The 23,218-nt window shown below is 27.7% G+C and overlaps 1 protein-coding gene across 1 annotated transcript; it reads left to right on the top strand.

Moving 5' to 3' along the window:
• The first annotated feature begins 7,893 nt into the window (after positions 1–7,893).
• Positions 7,894–21,998, top strand: LOC111304464 (N-terminal acetyltransferase A complex auxiliary subunit NAA15-like). The gene is given in 18 exon segments (XM_089745275.1): positions 7,894–8,049; positions 9,091–9,169; positions 9,829–9,911; positions 10,002–10,151; positions 11,719–11,834; positions 12,565–12,670; positions 17,750–17,821; positions 17,923–18,038; positions 18,877–19,009; positions 19,665–19,742; positions 19,844–19,897; positions 20,028–20,101; positions 20,464–20,500; positions 20,503–20,520; positions 20,634–20,729; positions 21,217–21,345; positions 21,449–21,531; positions 21,618–21,998. Coding segments are annotated over 18 exon segments (1,710 nt in total). The 5' UTR covers positions 7,894–7,998; the 3' UTR covers positions 21,853–21,998.
• Positions 21,999–23,218: the final 1,220 nt, after the last annotated feature.

Raw genomic sequence — 23,218 nt, 5'->3', positions numbered from 1 at the left:
AGCTTCTCAAAGCTTTACACAATCAACTTTACAAACTCTTAAGGGTTATCCTCCCCTTTAAGCTCACAATCTCACAATACAATATTTTTTGAGGTGTTTTACAAACTTAAAGAATCTCTTTAAGGTTGGGTATTTGTTAATTTGAAGTACACAACAGTATTGACAAGGAATTTAGAGAAAAACTTATATGGGTAGAATTTTTTGCACTTTTCTCTCTTTGAATTACTTTGAATGCTTGAACAAGGTGGTTGGTGAATAGCAATAAGTTCTCTTAACTCTTCTTTCTTTTGTTCTACAGTGAAAGGCTTTATTTATAGGTAGGAAGAAGTTGAAAGCCGTTGCCTTGCATTTAATGCTTCAAACTTGTAAAATATCAAATAAAATATAGTCGTTAGGGCTTTTTGGGACTCAAGGGATCGGTCCCTTCCTTTAGGGGATTAATTAGGTCAGCTTTAAAATACCTTGAAATTATGTATAAAAGGACTTACCTGATTGATCTGGTAATGCACCTGATCGATCCCTTATGTAGGGGGAATCAATCCTTTTTGCTCATTTTCAAACGAGAAAAGCATTCTTTTTCAAAATAGATCGATCTCTTTAATTGAGGGATCGATCGAGTAAGCTTGAAACCTTAGCCAATTGAACCTTACAGAGAGATGATCGATTGGTTTTTACCAAAACTTCACAAATTTTGCTTTTGGAAGAAAACTAGATCGATTTGGTAATGAGAGGATCGATCCTTTCCCTTAGGGGGTCGGTCCCTTCTATCAAAACATGCATTAATCCCTTTTTGTTTCGAGAATTTAACTTATTTGGTTCCTAAATGAATTTTGCCAAGATAGAAGAGTGGAAAATGTTCAATTTAAGATTAGAAGAGATTGATTCAAGTTAGACAAATTTTTGTTTTGTCAAATCAAAACTTTTAATCAATTCAAGGCCAACATTTTTCTTAATTAAAAAACAATAATTTTTAATTAGTATTATTTTAGCTATAATTTATATCAAATATATATTATATTTTTATTAAATATATATCAAATATGTAATTATGAATTACAATATTAATTAAATAATAATTATAATATTTTATAATTTAGTAATTATAATTCAAACTTATTTAGTCGATAAATAGATTTATTTTTTTAAATCTCTTTCTTATTAATTTTTTGAATATTAATAAATTAGTAGTAATTTAGTCTGAATAAACTTGTATTAACTAAAACAATTGTTTTATGACTAAACAAAAGGTCAAAACAATTTCAAATAGATAATTGTTCTAATAGTCTTAGCTATTTAAACTAATTAGGTAAATAAATTTAATTTTTAAATCTATTATTTATTAATTTTCAAAATATTATTCAATTAGTATTATTTTAATTAGAATAAGTTTGTATGAACAAAACAATTCTTTTATGACAAAAGAAAAGATCATAACGATTTCAAATAGAGAATCATAAATATAATAAATATTTATAAAACTATATATTAAATTACATTATTATTAATAATTAGTTAATATATAATATTTCAAAAAACATTTATTATTATAATTAATTAAAACAAACCAATAGTCATATGCGTATCTCAAATTATACTATTTATTAATATTAATATAATTAATAATTTTAATTATTTATATAAATTTACAGTAACAAATATTTTGTGACTACTGATTATTTATTATAAATAACTAAAATTTCAAATTAATAAATTATTGATTTTAATATAATTCAATATTAAGTTAATTAATAACAAAGAGTTATAATTAATTATTAGTTTAATATTCTATTAGTTTCATTCTAATAAAATAAAATAAATTAATTAAATAATATAATTATTTATTATATTATAATTATTAATATTAAATAAGCTAATATAAGAATATAATAACTATTATTATAAATAGTCATAATTATTAATTTTTTAATAACAATATAATATTATAATTAAATATATTGTATTTAATATATAATTATTAAATAAATATTAATTTATAATTATAAATTAATAATTATTATAATTAATTAATTATAATAAATTAGTATTAATATTTTTATTAATATTAATAAATATAATTATATAATATTAATATTTATCAAATAATATATTAAATATATTAATAAAAATTATAATAATTATTTATAAATTAATTATCATAATAGTTATCATTAGTACCATAATTATTTGAACTAATTTCTCTATCATATATATAAATTATTATGTTATAACTAATAATAATTGGATAAAATTATTATTATTATTTTTAAAGATTATAATTATTATTAATTAATATTATAATATTTATTATACTTTATAATAATATAAATTAATTAATTAACTTAAATTAATTAAATATAATTAATTATTATTCAGACAATATTAATTATATGATAAATTATAATTAATATTTTATTAATATATTTAATATTATATTATAATTATAATATATTAATATAATTATTAATTTGAATAATTAATTAATAAAAAAGGTTATAATGATTTGAAATATATAATTGTCTAAATAGTCATAATTATTTGAATTAGTTCAGTAAACAGATAATCTCTTACTTATTAATTTTTAAAATATTAATAAAAGAGTATTATTAATAATTTAAAATTTAATAACATATTAATGATTATAATAATTAATTACGACTATTTTAATAATGAATTGTTTAATTATTTATATAAATTATGTATTAAATGAATTAAGATAATTGTAATAATAATTATTATAATAATTTATAATATATTATTTATAACACGTTCAAATAGTTATGACTATTTTATTAAATACTAAATCTAATTTACTATTTTAATATTAAATTAATATAATATAACTATATATTAAATTATAATATAATTAATTAATATAATTGAATATTAAGCTATTAATTAATAATATTGTTTTAATATTATAACAAACTTATTTCAAATTTATTTACAGAATAAATTCAAATAGTTATGATTATTTGAACAATTATTTATTTCAAATCATTAAAATAATAATAAATAATTAAAATAAATATAATAATTATAAATAACTTAAATATATAATGGTTATTAATATTATATAATTAATAAATAAATAATATATTATATAATTATATAGTATAATATATTAGTATAATTTATAAATATGATATAATTAGATTATTTTATCAAATAGTTAAATAATTATTTGTAATCATGAATTAAGATTTGTATTTTAACTATATTAATATTAATTATAGTATTATATTTAAATTATATAATTAATAATATTATTTAATATATTATTAATATAGAAATAATACAACATAATTATTAATTTCAAATAAGCATGTATGAGTTGAAGCAATTATATTAAATTTAAATTATAATAAATACTAATAATTTATTAAATAAATATTATTTTATTAATATTTTTAAAAAAATTTAAACTAATACTTATATTAAATTGTAATACATTATAATAATCAAATAATTGAAATAAATTTTGATTTTAATATTATAACTATTGAAAATTTGGATTATAAACTTTAATCAAAAGGAATTTATTAATTATTTATTGTTATATTAAATTAATAATAATAATTATCCGTTATTTGATAATAGATTAAATATTTATACTTGTTTATTTTTATATAAAAATATACTCATTCATTATAATATAAAACAATAAATATTTAATATTATTTGACAAATAATATATAATATATATTTATATATTCGAAAAATATAATATTATTTTAGTATTTGATTAATTAATAATTGTTGAAATATTACTACTATTATTAAAATTGAATACCAATCAATATAACATGTCACTTGTTAATTTATCATTAATTTTATAATATTAATTAATTATAAAATATTATAAATCTTCTAATATTATAATTAATATTATAAAATTATAAAATTATTTATAAATTTAAAGTAATAGATAATTTAATAAATTACTACAATAATTTATTTTACTAATTTAACAATTAGGATTTGAAAAGGTCTTAACTAGGCTTCAAATATAATGATAATTATAATTAATAAATATTAATAAATTAGTTAATTAAACGATTAATTGTTAAATTATAAAGTGATTTAAAAAATAAATCTATTTATCAAACTTGTTCAAATAGTTATGACTATTTAAGCAATTATTTACTTCAAATCTTATCATATTAATATTATATAATTTATCCAATATTAGTAATAATTAATTGTATATTAATAAATATAATATATTAGATTATATATTATAATTAAATAATATAATTTCAATTAGTTACACTAATTATAATAATTATTATTAAATAATTATAAATATTATATATTATACTTATATTTAGAATATAAATTAATAAATTATATAATTAGTTATAATTATATAATATTAATAATTAATTTATTGTTCATAAATAAAGTAAATAGTTATGATAATTTAATTATATTACATTATAATTATTTATTAAAAATAACCGTTATATTTTTATAAAATTATATTTGAATAAATAATTTATTATTCTTTTATATTTTATAATTATAATTTAATATAAAATAATATTAATTTATTATATTTATAAATTATCTATAATTATTAATTTATAATCTTATAATTATAATATATTAATAATAAGGTGATGTTATTTAAGTAATTATATAATTATAAATTAATAATAATACAATATTATAAAGTGACTTAATTATCAATATGTTTATGATATAAATAGAAATAAATGTTATATATTAAATAAATTATAATAGTTTTAATATTTAATTTCAAATCATTATTAATAAATTCAACATATTCCTAACTTATAGATAATTTATTTTTATTAATTATTAATATAATTAATATTAAGTTAATATTAAATTTTAAATTCTTATAAATTATTATATATTAAGTATGTTAATACTTATAATTAATATTATTATATTATTTAGATGATATTTAATCTACTTTTTAATAATTAATTATATTTATTTATAATTATTAAATTATCAAATAGTTAGTTTAAATAATAATTATTAATATATATAAATATATTATATATTATAAATCTAATTTAGATTATATATAATTAAGTAATATTAAAATATATTATCTAATAATATTTATATAATATAATATTATTTAATTAATGAATATTTAAATACTAACATTAATTATATTTATATTAAATATATTATAATTAATTATAATATAATTATATTTATTATAATGTAATAATATAAATTATAATATTAATAATTTGATATATAACTAAAATATTTTAATATATAAAAATATATTCTTTACTTTTTAAATCATAATTATTTAAAAGATGATTATTTATATATATTAATAAATAAAATAACTACATAATTTTTATAATTAATTAATTCTCAAAGTGATGTTATATTTTTTAAATATAAATATACTATAGTTATAATAATAAATATTATTAGTACTATTAGAACAATTATCAAATAACTAAAAATAATTATTAAATTATTAATAATAACAAATAAGTTATAACAATTATTACATAATTAAATTATATAATTATTAATATTAGTTAATCAAGTTATATGTTATAAACTATTATTAATATAATAATTATATTGAAATTATAAATTGTTTTATATATGTAAATTCTTCATATATAATATAATAACTTAATTAATTTATATTAACTTATAAATTTGATAACTATTTTTTTACAAATGTCTTATTATGTTATTATATAATTTATTAATTATTAATTTGTAAATAATTTCTTAAATATTATAAATAAAATAGTAATAATATATATTATAATATATATTAAATGTTGTTAATAATGTGTTTACTGAACAATTATAGATTAATAAATAAAATAACTATATAATTATAAATTAAAAGGGATGACAAAATAGAAAAAAATTTAGTTTAGAAAATACAAGCAAAAAATATATATAAGAAGTAATAATAAGAAAACTTAACAAAGGAAAAAAGTTAATACAAAATAAAAATAAAAACAAAACAAGGAAGTGCAAAAAAAAAAATCAAACAAGAAATAAAAAGAAATTTGTGAAAAAAAGAAAAAAACAAGAAAAAAATAAAAATTAGAAAACCTACCCATTTCTTCTTAACTTCTTTTTTCCTTCTAGTTATTTTATCGTCAAAATCTCGTCTACTTTCATGTACATGTTACACTCATTCTTTCTACTTGTGAAGTATGGCTTTTCATGACTTTGTGTGTATGGCTATTAAAAGATTGTTTCTTCAAGCTATACCTCGTTCTTTTTTCCCTCCACTGTTTTATGTTTTGCTCTTTCCTTGCCATGAAATTGTTTTGATCGATACTGTTATTGAATACTCAATCTGCTCTTCACCATGTTGTAAATTGGAATTTTCCAGGCTAAAGTTGGAATATTTGGTGGCTTTGTCGTACTTGACGACGAAAATTTCTTATTTCATCGTGTATGATAGTAGAAAAAATCATCTTTATAATGAACATACTTGCTCCATCTCTTACTTTGATCTTATTATCAAATTATTAAGGATAACAACAGGTTGGATTAGGGCATCCTCTAAGTCGATTTAGGTAGTATGGATTTGGATGGTAAGATTAGGGCATCCTAAAAGTCGGTTTAGGTAGTATGATTTGGATGGTATTCTGATAGTAAAATATTATAATTCATTGTAGGTTGCCATAAAGTTCGGATAGTGTTTTAAGGGTACTAATTATTCGAACTTGATTATAAATAATAATATTTTAATATTATAGATTATTTAAAAATTATTTATTATGAAGGTAATACTTAAATTAATTCATTCAGTGTTTTAATTTATAATTTTAGCTTTTATTTATTTTATATGGATTACTTTCATTTATTAATTTTATTTCTTTTAATAATATTTTTTAAAATCAATTTTAAATTTAAATTTAAAATTTAAAATTTAACTTAATAAACGAATATTTAATGAGTTTGAACAATAATGAGTTTTTTTTTATATACATTATGTGAGTTAGATTTAGATAATAAAATTAAAAATTATTTGAGTATTTATTGAATTCAAATATTTTAATAAATAAAAAAATTAGGATACTTAAAATTAACATATATCCTATCTGTTGTCATTCATAAAATTCGTAACACAATTTATAAAAGTAGGCTTCCCTGCTAGTTTCAAACCGAAGAAAAACAGGTTCTATTTCTTTCTCTGAAATCATCATAAGAATTAAATATTTTTGTGATATTTGATTTAACATGTAATGCAAAGATAATACGATTATTTAAAACGACAAATTTTGGTATTCACTTTATTTTTGTTTAGCTATTATTTGAAGTGAAAGTTTTCTCCAATTGTTTTCGATTAGTTTGTACTTTGAAACAGCTTGCTTATCAAAACATCGAACATATTTTATTAGTGATTGATGTTATCTTTTAGTATGTCAGATTCAAAGACAAGCCAAAGTGGCTTTTTTAATTGATATCTGTTCTAGCATAGATGATTAGAAAATGATTGAGCTTATGAAAAAAAAGAGAGAATTATAAAATTAAGTACTTCAAAAAAATATTTATTATTTGATTTTATAATAAAATAATTAATAAAAATATTTATAAGTAAAATTAATAAAAAATTAAAATTACATCTCAATATTTAAATGTACATATATTTTGATTAAATGTATATGTAACATATAATAATCATTTAAATTTTAAATTAACACCTATTAAATATTAAAGTGATAAAAATAATTTATATTTTTATTAATTTTATATGTTAAATATCTGATTACGATATAATTAATAAAAATTTGTGAGATCACCTTTTAGTAAATTTTCCGTCAGACAAATGAACCAACGGCCCATATATATGAATCAAAAAGTTATTTATTTATTCCTTTTTAATTTTACTTTTGTTCAAGCTTCTTGTTGACCGTAGCGTTGAAGCAGCAGATAACGCCACCACTCTATTCTCTCTCTTCTCATTTTTTTTTCTCTTACGATTCTCGTTTTTCTTCTAAAATTTTCTAATTTTCTTCAACAATGGGAGCTTCGTTGCCTCCGAAGGAAGCTAACCTCTTCAAACTCATTGTCGTAAGGCTTCGATTCTCTTTTCCCCCTCATTTTTGAGTTCGTATCTACGTATTTCTAGTTGGTATTTATACTTGTATTTTGCTTTCTTATTTTTTGTTTATTGGATCGCACTTCTTTTTTCTTTTTGTTCTTTGCTTGCAAAACCCTAGCTGGATACTGGTCTGTTTGCTTGCTGAGAAAATCGGTGGATATCAATTATGAATGGAAATTTGGACTAGATAAGCTTGTTTGTCAATTAGGTTTTTGCTTTTGGGCAATTTTTCATATAAATTAAGTTCATTTTCTTTGTTCTGTTTAGCGATTGAAGCTTAATTAAGTTTATTGCTTTGCTTAATTTAGGTCAATGAATTCGATTTGTTGAAAAGCAACTTTAAAAAATTGAATTTTGCTTTGACCTTTTTTTTTTTCTTTTTTAAGTAAGGATGCTCGTTGTGCTTTCCTTTTGGTGATAATTCATTTGTATCATCATGGAGAAAATTAGAGAAATGAAAATAAAAGGGTTTGGTGACTCTTCCTACTTTAGTAATTTCTCTTGTATGTTGCCATCTTTTTAAAATAGGAATTTTGTTGGTTCCTAATGGGAAACAATTGTGGCATTCTGGCTTTTATGCACATAAGCATTCAAGACAATAACAAACTTTGTGAAACAATCTATTTAAGAATTTGATAAATTGACTGGGACAATTTTTAATGTAATTGTAGGCTTTGCTGGTTAAACTTGAATATTTATATATTTTAAGAACTTGTTCGTATTAGATATAGAATAGCAACATTTGGATGTTTTCCACACGCTATTGAGAGTTTTCCCCCCTTCCCTCTTATTTCTTCTAATTTATAGTGAAAACTAGGGTTTTGACGGGTGAGTTCTTACTCTATTTTAACTTCTATAGTAATGGACTCTTGACACAGTTTTTTTGCCTGATTTTTATGTAATTAATATTTATCTGTTATTATACTCTAGCTAATTCTCATAACTGAATTTTTATTGCTTTGGAGGTCCATGTGCTATTGCTAAAGCTCTTGTATATTTTATCATTGCAGAAATCATATGAAACTAAACAGTACAAGAAAGGACTGAAGGCTGCAGATGCAATACTGAAAAAGTTTCCTGACCATGGAGGTAGTTTAATTTTAAGCACTTATTTATTTATTTGTTTTTGTCTGAGAGGCACTTATCGTTTAGTGTTTATGTTTGCATGGTTCTTGTAAATGTACCTGTATAAAGATGCAAGAACTCAAACAAAAAGAACTTTACACTTAGAGGAAAAAGGGGCTGTCACTAGATAGTTTATGTTGTTATCAAGGTTATTGGTTTCAATAATCCTTACAAGAATGCCTCTAAGTTTGACATGATTGTTTCTGTAGACTGTATGTTCTTTTCTCATGTCTTATGATTGATGTCAATTGCATTTTTGAAAGCACTAGCTGTATGGTGACTAGTCCATGATTTATGATGGTTCTAGAGATAAGTGGAACATTCGAGCAGTATCAATGTGGAGATATTCTCTATCAACTGAATATATTGCTTTAATTTCGGGTATATAACTACATTTTTAACCTATACAGTTTGAAATCTGCAATATTTGAATACCTTCTTCATCTTGGTTGGGTTTTGTGAATATTCATTAGTGTGCGGTATTGGTAGAGTGTAGTAGCGTTTTGTTTAATATATCCATCCTTTTAAATATGCAGTTTCCAAGTAATATTTTATACTATCTGGTAACTGTTTGTTTGTTGTGTTTGTATGTTGTCATATGGGCTTTTATTCATTATTGTCAGAAACATTGTCAATGAAGGGGTTAACCTTAAATTGCATGGATCGGAAAACTGAAGCTTATGAGCTTGTTCGGCTAGGTGTAAAGGTTATCTTATTTATTTTCTTTTGGTTGCTATAATGTCAAAGCAGTGTCACTTTTTCCTAGCATTGTTTTCATGTTTGTGTCTTAATGTAGAATGATGTAAAAAGTCATGTTTGCTGGCACGTTTATGGTCTCCTCTATCGGTCAGATAGAGAATACAGGGAGGCTATCAAATGCTATCGCAACGCTTTGAGAATAGATCCAGACAACATTGAAATACTACGGGACTTGTCACTCTTGCAGGTATACCTTATTTACCTTCCTTCTCTATGATTTGTACATCTAGACTCAGTGTTAAATCTAAGATGTTTATCTGTTGTATGCTTAATGTTAAGTAAGAACATTTGCTTGTCATGGTATTTTTCGAACATTTAAAGGAGTTTCTCTGTATAAGATTTCTTGTAAGCTTTGTGGTTTGCCTAAAAGATTTTTCAGATTCCATTGTAGAATTTGAGAATCCTAAGTATTAGGGTACTTATAGGCAAGTCAATATTGCAACTAAAATAGTTTGGTGCCAACTTTTGTGCAACTGTAAGTTATGTGGTAGTTGGTAAGGGCAGGTTCATTGTGGTAACTTAATATAACTGGATGAAAACACCAAGATCAGCTACATAGTTAGTAGCGAAGTGAAAATAAATTTTATGAAATTTGACGCTGTTTAGTTGCTTGACGGAATCTACTAGTAGATGGATGGAAAAGGCATAATTATATTAAGATAGTAACAAAAGAGACGAAGATATTTGGCTTAAAACAGAGGAATGGAATTTATGGAGATAACTCAACTAAAAGGGAGAGGCTGTATGAGACCATGAAAAAAATATCTTCTTAAACACTTAGAAAGTAGATGAGTCAGCTGGTTTTATAACTTTGAAAATTTAGATCATAGTTTTGGTAGAAACAATTTATGGCTTTAGGGGAAGGAAAAGGATATAACAGACATCATCTGATATTCTGGCAGCAGATTAATATGAGAGATGGTTCAGATTTAGTATCTTAATTGAAGGTTTTGTTTTGAGGCACACGCAAAAATAAAACATAAGTAATATAATCAGAACCAGTCTGATTTGATCCTTTAGTTCTCATTATACTGTAACAAGCAACCACCTTGAATTGATAGTTTCTGGTCTATCGCCACAGATCCTTTTTATCTCTCATTCTACTAGTTCCTTAATGGTTGAAAGTGTTTATAGAATGACAAGTAATATAATCAGAAGCAACCAGTCTGATTTGATCCTTTCATTCTCATTTTCCTGTAAGAATCAACCACCTTGAATTGATACTTTCTGGTCTACCGCCACAGAACCTTTTCCTGTCTCATTCTACTAGTTCCTTAATGGTTGAAGGTTTTAACATTAATGACCTTTGCAATTAGAAAGTGTTTATACTTTCTGGATCAGATCTGGTTCGGTTCTTCTCTTAATTTCATCTGCCCATGTGCCTTACTGCTCCAGAATAGTAACAAAAGTCGGCGTCTTTGATACTGAAATTGATGATTTTCATTTCTATTATTCTCCCTCGATGCTTTAGCGCTTGCCATATTATGGATTCTTAACTCATGATTTCAGATGATTAAGTCATTTGTTGGCATTAACTTACTTGTGCCCCCCCCCCCCCCCCCCTTATTTATGGTTTATATGCCTTGAAAAGTTAAAAGGAAAAAGTATGAAGATGATGAGCACTTGTCTTTCTACTAAGATATGAAGTTTAAGAGAAATTTTTTGGATTTGATCATGGTTTTGTATTTTCTCATTGTCATGTTTCAGGTTGTATCAGAAATTATTACATTTATGTTTTATCTTTTGCATTGCAGGCACAAATGCGAGATTTGACAGGATTTGTTGATACAAGACAACAACTTTTGCATTTGAAACCAAATCATCGCATGAACTGGATTGGCTTTGCTGTAGCCCACCATTTAAACTCAAAGTACTTGTCCTTTATTTTTTTCTTAAAAAAATTTGTTCCAATTCTTATGCTAACTTTCACCAATTTCTGTTGACTTTTATTTTGTGAAACATGTTTTAGAGTGTTGTTATTGTTATGTATACTTGAAGGTCCAAATTGAAGGGCCTTTTGGTATTGAAAGTTGAAATATTTGTTGATATAATGAAAGCCTTTCTTTAAATTAAATGCTTAATCAGCACTTAATGTTTCTAATTATATGATCAAATAGGTGCTAACATGGATGAAATTACTGTTGATTTTTAACACGTGGTTCATATTGTTTGTATGACTTCAACTAAACATCCAATAAGATATCAAACTTCTTTTATGACAATATATGGTGGGTGTAGAATGTGTTAAAGATGTTGCTAATATGTATAGATAGGTGGGTAGATAGATAGGTACCCTACTATTCTAAGCTGGTTGCACTTGCATTTATGAAATTTGGTTGCAAATTAGCCTTTTACAAACAATGCCTAGTTAACTGCAGAGTTCTGTTGTTTTTGCTATAGTTTTATATGGAGACAATGATGATGCCATATTTTCATTTGGCTTTATATATGAATGAATTGAAGTTGTTGGCACAACAGTTACGAGGGTTTTTCCTTTTCTGTCCCTGTCGTAGCCAAGTAGTTCTAAGTGAATGAAGTCTTATTAATTTCATTCATCCTTTAGGTATTTATGCTGTATTCCATTTTTTGGTTGATATTAGTGGTGCAAAAGCAGTTGAAATTTTGGAAGCATTTGAAGGGACATTAGAAGATGATTATCCAGCAGATAATGAACGTTGTGAGCATGGTGAAATGCTTTTATATAAGGTATTGGTCATGTACTTCAACTCTTTTTTTTTGCATGCAAATGTATGTGGGATGTGGCTGTAATTTCACATGAGTTGACTTCATTATACAGACATTCAAAATTTTAGAATTTATAATAACGTATAATGGGAGTGACTGATTTGATGTCACTTGTTAACCAGATGCCAACACAGTTAGTGAAATTATCCATAAACCAAATAAAGTAATTAAATATACAAAAATTAAAGATTTTTAATGCCTTTACCTTCTTTATAAATGGGGTCCCTTTTTTGAATTAATTCTAATTTTTTTCCCATGCAATTAGAAAACCTACCCATTTCTTCTTAACTTCTTTTTTCCTTCTGCTTATTTTATTGCCAAAATCTCATCTACTTTCATGTACATGTTACACCCATTTTTTCTACTTGTGAAGTATGGCTTTTCATGATTCTGTGTGTATGGCTGATAAGTTAAATTAAATCATCTCCAAGTTTACTTTAATCTGAGATGGAGGACTAACTAGTGGCCTATAGTGGTATTTGGCATCTATAAGATATTTAATTCTTGATGTATTCATGTTAGAGAGAAATATGTGTGGAAACTGAATGTATATTGAAAAACTGCTTATATGAATTATACAAGAATCTTATGTTTATATACAACTAACTAGGGGTTAAACTAGGAAACTAAATCTTCCTTAATTCTAGGGATACAAATACTTAATTCTAGAGATACAAATATAAATATACAGATTACAAGATTACAACCAGCTGTAAATAAGTGTTTTCCCACACTCCCCCTCAAGCTGGTGAATAGGTGTTTTCCATTCCCAGCTTGGAAATAATTCCTTGAAATGTTGCACTGCTGAGACCTTTAGTCAACACATCTGCAAGTTGACCCTTGGTTGATACATAAGGTGTACAAATCAACCCACTGTCTAGTTTCTCCTTTATGAAATGCCGGTCTACTTCAATGTGTTTTGTTCTGTCATGTTGTACAGGATTGTGTGCAATGCTTATTGTAGACTTGTTATCACAGTAGAGTCTCATTGGTCCATCCCACTTGATCTTCAAGTCTTCTAAGATAATCTTTAACCATAGTAGTTCACAAATCCCTTGAGCCATTGCTCTGAACTCTGCTTCAGCACTTGATCTTGCCACCACATTCTGTTTTTTACTCCTCCAAGTCACAAGATTACCACCTAAGAAAGTACAGTAGCCTGATGTGGATCTTCTATCAGTTACTGAACCTGCATAATCAGCATTTGTATATGCTTCTAGAACTAACCCTGAATTTCTTTTGAATAAGATACCTCTCCCAGGATTGGCCTTCAAATAGTGCAATATACGGTAGACAGCCTGTAGGTGCACTTCTTTAGGACTATGCATAAATTGACTTACCACACTCACAGCATATGCTATATCAGGTCTAGTATGTGAGAGATAAATGAGTCTTCCAACTAATCTTTGGTACATCTCTCTATTTACAACAGCATCTTCATTAGCTTCTCCAATTTTATGATTAGGATCCATAGGGGTATTTGCAGGTTTACATGCAAGCTTCCCAGTTTCCTTCAAAAGATCTATCACATATTTCTGTTGTGAGATAAAAATACCATGCCGTGAGTGAGCTACTTCAATTCCTAGGAAGTACTTCAATCTCCCTAGCTCTTTTATCTCAAATTCTCTAGCCAAACACTGTTTTAGAGATTCTCTCTCTTTTTCATCATCTCCAGTTACAATTATATCATCAACATACACTAATAAAACTGTGACTCTCCCTGAATCAGAGTGCTTGATAAACAATGTGTGATCTCCTTGACTCTGTTTATATCCCATTGCTAGCATCACTTTGGCAAATCTCCCGAACCAAGCTCTAGGAGACTGTTTAAGGCCATATAAAGCCTTTTTTAGCCTGCATACTTTGTTTACTTCTAGATGACCTCAAAATCCCGGTGCAACCTTCATATATATTTCTTCTTCCAAATCACCATGTAGAAAAGCATTCTTTACATCAAATTGTTGAAGCTGCCAATTGTAATTTGCAGCCAATGATAACAAAATCCTAACTGTATTCATCTTGGCAACTGGAGCAAAGGTTTCCTGGTAATCCACTCCATAGGTTTGAGTGTAGCCCTTAGCCACTAACCTGGCTTTATACCTTTCAACAGTACCATCTGCCTTGTATTTTACGGTGAACCCATTTACACCCCACTGAATTTTTTCCTTTAGGCAACTCTACCAGTTCCCATGTCTGATTTTTCTCTAAGGCTTCCATTTCTATTTTCATGGCTTGCCTCCATTTCTCATTGGATAATGCCTCGGATAATGTAGTTGGAACTGAAATAGTGTTTAGGCTCACAAGAAAATTTTTGTGGGATGGTGAGAATTTTTCAAATGACACAAAATTAGATATTGGGTATAGTGGATGCTTGGTACATTCTTTGGTTCCTTTCCTAATGGCAATAGGCGAATCATAATCACTAGTTATAGTTTTAGGAGATTCATGCTCATTTTGAGAAACAGAGTCAAAAATTGTAGTTACCTCATTTCCAGAGTTAGGATCAAGTTCTTGGACTAGCACTGGTTCAGGATCTGGAACTTTCCTTCTTGAGTACACCTGTAATTCCTTCATAGAATCAAGAACAATATTATCCTTTGTCACATCTTCTGTATTTGGAATGGGTTCAGACTCAAATTCAGTGTTTGACTTAGGCTCAGCAGAAACAGGTTTCGACTCAGAAGAATTAATTGGTGTAAATGTTGAAGAAGGGGGCAAATCAAGCAAAAAGAAGTCTTTATCCTTATCTTCCATGAATGAAGTCTCCCCCTGAAGATAAGGTTGAGTAAAAAATGGCTTATTTTCTTCAAAAGTGACATCTGCAGACACAGAGAATTTTTTGGTAGGAGGATGATAGCACTTATATCCTTTTTGAGTTGAAGAATACCCCACAAAAATACACTTAATCGCTCTTGGATCCAACTTTCCCCTGTTATGACTGTGAACATGAACAAATGATGTACAACCAAATATCCTAGGTGTGAGATTGTTTGTGGTATTGAGGTTGGGATAAAATTGTGAGAGTAGTTCCATAGGAGTTTTAAATCCCAAAACTCTTGAAGGTAACCTATTTATAATGTATGTGGCAGTGAGAACAGCTTCCCCCCAATAAGATTTAGGTACATTTGCTTGAAAAAGAAAGGCTCGGGTTGTGGCTAGTAAATGACTGTTTTTCCTCTCTGCCACTCCATTCTGCTGTGGAGTATTAACACAAGATGACTCATAGATAATCCCCTCTTTTTGAAAATAGGTGGATAGACTATGGTTGAAGTAGTCTCTTGCATTATCAGACCTAAATCTCTTGATTCTCACTCCAAATTGATTTTGGATCATGTTTTGGAAGCTTAAAAACACATTATTCACATCTGATTTGGATTTAAGTAAAAAAATCCAAGAGACCCTAGTACAATCATCTATGAATGAAACAAATCATCTCTCACCAGAAATATTAGGAATTGTAGAGGGATCCCAAATGTCACTATGAATCAAGTAAAAGGGAGTAGAACTTCTTTTGTTACTGATTGGAAAAGACACACGTCTATGTTTTGCAAATTCACAAATATCACAATGAAAATCTTCAACATTTAATCCTTTGAACAAAGAAGGAAACATGTTTTTCAAGGTTCCAAAAAAAGGATGTCCAAGACGAAAATGATAAAGCCAAATTTTGTCTTTATTGGAAGATTTTTCAGAAAGAAATGACAAAGGTAAACTATTTTTGATACTACTTGTGCTATTTGATGTCTCAAGATAGTATAGTCCATCCTTCTCCTTAGCAAGTCCAATCATCTTCCCCGAATTCTGGTCCTGAAATTCACAATAAGAGGGATAAAAAGTTACTTTGCAATTCATATCTTTGGTAAGTTTTTGTATAGATATCAGATTAATAGATAATCCAGGAACATGAAGAACATTTTTTAGAACAAACGAGGGATTAACTTGAACATCTCCTAATCCTGCCACTGTGGTAAGTGAACCATCAGCAACAACAATTTTCTTATTACTAGGACACAGGTTATATGTACTAAACTTTTGTGAAGAATGTGTCATGTGGTCTGTGGCTCCTGAGTCAATGACCCAAGAACTCGTAATAGGCTTAGCAGAGACATTTAATCCATGAAAACCAGAAGCTTTACCTGAACTAGAAACTTTACCCAAAGAACATACCATAGTAGGCTTTTGAAGGATTTTCAATAAGTTTCTCAGCTTTTCAATCTCTTCCCTGTTGAACTCTCCTTGTTTCTGAGACATCTGTAGTACTCTAGTGATTTTCCCAGTTAACATTTTCTCAAATTGAGTGGTAGTGATATCTTTCTTTGAAAGGGTTCGGCAATGAAGGCCTAAACAGGATTCGGCAATGAAGGCCTAAAAAAGTCAGCAATGAAGGCTGAAAATTTTGCTTCCCAAGAAGAGCCTAAAGCTCTGATACCATGTGGAAACTGAATGTATATTGAAAAACTGCTTATATGAATTATACAAGAATCTTAGGTTTATATACAACTAACTAGGGGTTAAACTAGGAAACTAAATCTTCCTTAATTCTAGGGATACAAATACTTAATTCTAGAGATACAAATATAAATATACAGATTACAAGATTACAAGATTACAACCAGCTGTAAATAAGTGTTTTCCCACAATATGGCTTGTTCACTAATTGTTGGGCCTTCTACAAGTAATCATATCTATGGTGTTTGTACTTAGCAGCTCTGAATCTTAATAATTGCTAATCTCCAATTATATGTTCTGTGGAACCATTTCGGAATTTTTGTTTCTGACATCTTAATAAATTAGTCTATCTTTCTTTTTGACTACTCTTTTTTGGTTTAACACCATTAACATGATTCGAAAACAGCTTAACCAATTGGACAAGTACCTACAAGCCTTAGCCCTTGCAGTAGCATTTATTTCTTTAATAATATATTGGCATAGAAATATGCATAACTACATTCATTATGCATAATGGATGCTGTACATCTAGACTAGTGGTGCCCCCTGCTGCTTTTCTGATGTTTATGAGGGTATGGTATTTTTCTCCAGATCTCTTTGCTAGAGGAATCTGGGTTTCTTGAGAGAGCATTTGAGGAATTGTATAAGAAAGAGCCAAAAATAGTATGTGTCAAATGTATAATGCCTGAATACTTTTAACATTAAAAATTTTGTAAGTTTTGAATTTTTGGACATTAAAATTCTAACCAATTCTATTATTCTAGGTTGATAAATTGACTTATAAAGAACAAGAGGTTTCTCTCCTGGTGAAACTTGGATGCCTAGAAGAAGGTGCCAATATTTACAAGGCTTTACTTACCATGAACCCTGACAATTACAGGTGAGTCTTATGCATTTGGTACTCTTTTGAAACATCTAGTTAAGTTCATTAATAAATCTTTCATAGCAAAGAATATTAGTCAACTCTTTCCTTTTATATAGCACTTCTTGAAGTTATAATTGACTTCTTTTTCTCAATGCCATGGTGTATTATTATTGTAGGAAATGAAGAATAATTAATATTCTGAATAGTTTGTGTTTAAATATATTTTTGTTGGGCTAATAGGTTTTTCAATTCTTCTTGTAGTAACACCCAAATTCCTTTACCTATGTTAGAACTTTATGAAGGGTTAAAAGAATGGTAGAAATAGTCATTATTTTTTATGTTCTATTTTCGTTGGTGCTTTAAGCTTGAAACTAATCAGTGTGTATCCCTTATGTCACAAATTCAATCGTTTTTTAGTTTTAAATTTTGTTTCTTTAAGCTTTTGCTTATACTTGTGCGTGTTACATTTACATCATGGTATCTTTACATAAAATGAGGTTATTTTTATTTTTTTCATTCTTGGGATTGTTTTATATCTCTCTGTCCTGTCAAGCCCTTTGCTTACCTCTTTTAGTAAAAAGAAGCATTATGCACCACCTCATATATAAATATAATTAAAAAGTAGCAAAGCAACTATGAGCAGAACTGTAATTCTATACTACTATATGTGTCAACAGTCTCTTGGGTGCTTTCTCAGATTGGGAAATGAGGAAAATTCTTTTACAGAACTGTTAACTTATGTCTCTTCACTCAGTATATGCCTATATATCGGCGCAATTTATTGCTATTAGGTCTGATAAACCAGGAGCCAACCAACTTACAATTTTTGTATTTGTATATGTATATTTTTCAGATATTATGAAGGCTTGCAGAAATGCTTTGGCCTATATTCTGAAAATGCCAAGTATTCCTCTGATGAATTTGATCGATTGGATGCATTATACAAATCACTTTCACAATAGTACACTTGGTCTTGTGCGGTTAAGGTGATGGATTTATGTTGTGCTTCTGTTTTCATTAGGAATTTATGATGGATGTTATCGATACATTCTGTTTATTGCAAAAACTCCCTAGTGGTGGAATGTGCTAGTCTAAACTGTTTTATTATGTCTTAACTGTTAGTCATATTAATTTCATTTTCTGTTTTGTATCTCTTTTTTTTTTTATTAATTTTTTTATGAGCTCCAAATGGTACCTTGGGATGTTCTGTTCATTATATTTACTCTGGATTTCTTCTCTCTCTCTCTCTCTCTTATTTATGGAATCACATGATGCAAATCCAACGAAAACCTTACTTTTCTGCAGAGCTGTCAAGCTTTCCCCCCTTTTCTAGAGAGAGGAGGGGTGGCTATTTTTACAAGTACTCTTGTAGGGATCTTATTTTTCTTGATGGCTTGATAAGAAATTATGTGACAAAAATCTAGTGATGTGCTTCTACAACAGACACAATCCATTCAATAGCTTGTGATATTCTTAAATAATCTAGAAATAGATAGTTGTGGTATTATGCTGAAATACTTAATTGATGTCTTGATGTGACAATTGTAAGAACTCTAGGTGGTTAAAATTATGCTTTCATATGCTTCACCCTTAGAGATTTGACACGGACTTATATTAGAACTTTGTTTTCTCAATTTTTAGAGGATACCTCTTGATTTTCTGCAAGGAGACAAATTTTGTGAAGCAGCATTTAATTACATTAAGCCTCTTCTAACAAAGGTATATACATCCAATGAGATTTTTTTTTTTTTTTGTGTTAGTTTGACTGGTGTTTTTAGTTTGTTGGGTGAAATAATGATATATTTTCTTGGTGGTCTCAGGGGGTTCCATCTTTATTCTCAGACCTTTCTCCCTTGTATGATCACCCTGGAAAGGTAAGTTTCTTACTTACATATTCTAAAATAGAATTAAGTTTCTAAATATTGATTATTCTAAACTGCTTAGCAACTGGTTGGAGCTTGATTTCATTAGGATTGATTGCCTGCTTTGTTGACACTTACACAGGCAGACATATTGGAACAACTTATTCTTGAGTTGGAGCATTCAATTAGGACCACCGGCAGATACCCTGATAGCCAGTATATGCTTTAAAACCTTGTGTAATATTTTATTAAGTCTTAAAAGCAAATAAATGTTTAGATTTACTACTCTTTGAGGTAATATAGACTTCCAGCCCTTATGTGATATTCTAGTAAGTCTTAACAGTGTCTAAATGTCTAGATATTGGGTGCGGTCTGAGTGCATTTTTTTCGTTTACTGCTTATTGTTTGGTGAAGTCCTCAGTCATTTATGTGTTGTTATCTATTAAACAAGTACATAATGGTTGTCCCATATGGTTGCATGTGAAGTTTCTATATGTTTTTGTTTGTATGCTAATACACAAGCACGCATTTGGTATTATGCTGAGTCATTTCTTGCTTGTGTTTCATATTGAGTGCAGGACAGAGAAAGAGCCCCCTTCAACACTTTTATGGATTTTTTATTCTTTTTGGCTCAGGTGGGTAACCATCAGGTTTCCTCACCCCGTGGGCCATGGCCTTTTCTTCTTTTCTTGCTATAAATGTTTGGTGCTTTCTTTGCATTTGAGTAACTTTGAATTTATTGATGCAGCATTATGATAGAAAAGGCCAATATGATGTTGCTCTTTCAAATATTAATGAGGCCATAGAGCACACACCAATTGTAATTGATTTAGACTCTGTCAAGGTTTGTTCTCGTCTTCAATCTTCAAATTTTGGCATTGGCTTCATCTGCTGGTTTTAGATTTTTGTTAGCTGGATTCTTTTATTTTATTTTTTAATCTTATATTTTGAAATCTTTTTGCCTGGTTTGTCTCGCATCTCACAAGGCATAGCAATACCTGAAAATCTTTCTAGATATTTCCTTGTAGTTATCGTTCACTTGTAAGAGACTTATCACTTTCTATGATACTGACCTTGATTGAATATATTGTTTTGCACTAAATTGTGCAAAGTTGATATACATTCATTTAAAATGCATACTAGTTTTTCTTTGTGGACCTTAAGTCTTGATGGGCATTGGGCAGGCATATGACCTCCTTTCTTAGGTTTTAGGGTTTTTGGTACATGGCTATTGTTTCTTGATGAACCTTTTTACTATCTTTCGGAGAAGTACTTGGAATTTTCTTGAAGCTGGTTCTATGTGTATATTATTTACTTCTCTTTGGTGACAGAGTCGGATACTGAAACATGCTGGTGATTGGGTAGCTGCAGCTTCATTGGCAGATGAAGCTAGGTGTATGGATCTCGCAGACCGTTATATAAACAGTGAATCTGTGAAGCGAATGTTGCAGGCTGATCAGGTTCTAAAGCTCCCCCCTTCATCTTTTATCATAGTTAATATTTGTCACAGTAAATTTCTTTCAGTATTACTGTACTGTTCACAAACTTTTTCCACTCTTGAAGGTGGCTTTGGCAGAAAAAACTGCTATTTTGTTCACAAAAGATGGGGACCAGCACAACAACCTTCATGACATGCAGTGCATGTGGTCTGTTTTTGTTTATTACCTTCGACATGTTGTTGTCTCTAATTATAATTTGGGTGCACCTACTGAGTGTTATCCATCTTTTGAAGGTATGAACTTGCTTCTGGTGAAAGTTACTTTCGACAAGGTGATCTTGGACGGGCCCTGAAGAAATTTTTAGCTGTGGAGAAGCACTATGCTGATATTGCTGAAGATCAATTTGATTTCCATTCTTATTGTTTGCGGAAAATGACACTCTGTGCATATGTTGAAATGCTAAAATTTCAAGATCGGTTGCATTCACATGCTTATTTTCACAAAGCAGCAGCTGGTGCCATCAGGTGAACATTTTTGTTAGGATCTGCAAGCTTTTCAATGATTTGCAATAGACTTATTCCGTTTGGTTGTGGCCTGTACGTGAAAAATGCTATGTAATCTCTGTTGTCTACTTGTCTGGGTGCTTTTAGCTTCTGTCACCTATTGTTGATCAACACATGTATGTGATGCTTCACTTTGGATTAGATTTTCTTTGCCTCCCTCTTTTTCCTTTTGTCTTTTGGGGAATGGGGGATTACTGCATACATATATATTGCATTAATCATATGTTGCAATGATGTGTTGTCTGAACCTTGCTTTCAAAGCATGAAAAACTTCCTAAAGTTAACTGTTGTTCATTACTTACCATTCATTTGTTAATTAGACACTCCCATTATGATATCCAGTCTAATTCAAGACTCTTCTAGCAGCCCCTCCATTAATAGGGGAGGGGCTATCTGATTCCCTTCCACTACTCTAGTTTTTCCTTGAATCTTGGATGTACGGATTTACAACATTTTTCAAGACAAAACCTCGCTAAGTTTATAATCAAGAAAGCATCAAGATTCCTTTTCTTACATTTGTTTTTGCTAGAGAAAATTTTTCGAGTTATATGAGCAAAACAGAATATAGGGTTCCAAGTTTTTTGTTGATCAAGCAACAACCTGATTTGCACCGAGGAATAAGGGATTTGCAGTCCCTCGCCTTACTGGTTGGCCATGTCACCAAAGGTTAGAAACAAAAAAAACGAGTGTATCCCCTTTTTAGTTATAGATTGGAACCATACCTTCAATTAGTTATAGTATCTCAAGTAAAAAATTAGTATTGTTCTTTTTTTCAATAAAAAAAAATTTCTTAATTTGATTTATATTATATAATAATAATATAACAACAATTATGATTCTATGTAAACCCCAGAACAAAAGTTATTACACAGCTATAGTTATCTAATAATGTATTTCATCTATCTAGATATGATGTCCTTAGGGAATTAGCAAAAAATTATCATGTTTCAATTTTTCATTGAATAGATTAAAATTAAAGAAAAATAGAATTTTTCATCGAGCACGTTGTGTGTTTTCTCCGCTAGAGTTCTATAATGGAATACAAAAAAGGAAAGAATATAAATAGAAATGCTATTTTCTCTCTTCTTTTTGAATGTGAATTTTAATAATGAGTAATAATAATACTAGTCATTTTGATATGCACAATGATTTTAAGTTCGTTATGAACTTTATGATTTTTTCAAATAATGTTAATCAATCTGTTTTTCAATTTCATTTGTGTAGGAATACAAAAGAGAGTTTTAGAGTTCAAATAAGAGGCTGTTGTTGATTCATTTGTTGATCTAATTGATATGTATGTGATTAAATTAGTATTTAATTCCCCTCCCCTA

This window comes from Durio zibethinus, chromosome 16, assembly GCF_047325235.1.
Source record: "Durio zibethinus cultivar Kanyao isolate XHJ-2024 chromosome 16, ASM4732523v1, whole genome shotgun sequence".
In the NCBI taxonomy this organism is placed as follows: Eukaryota; Viridiplantae; Streptophyta; class Magnoliopsida; order Malvales; family Malvaceae; genus Durio; species Durio zibethinus.
Note: the sequence above shows the minus strand (reverse complement) of the source record. Positions and strands in the feature narration are given on the sequence as shown.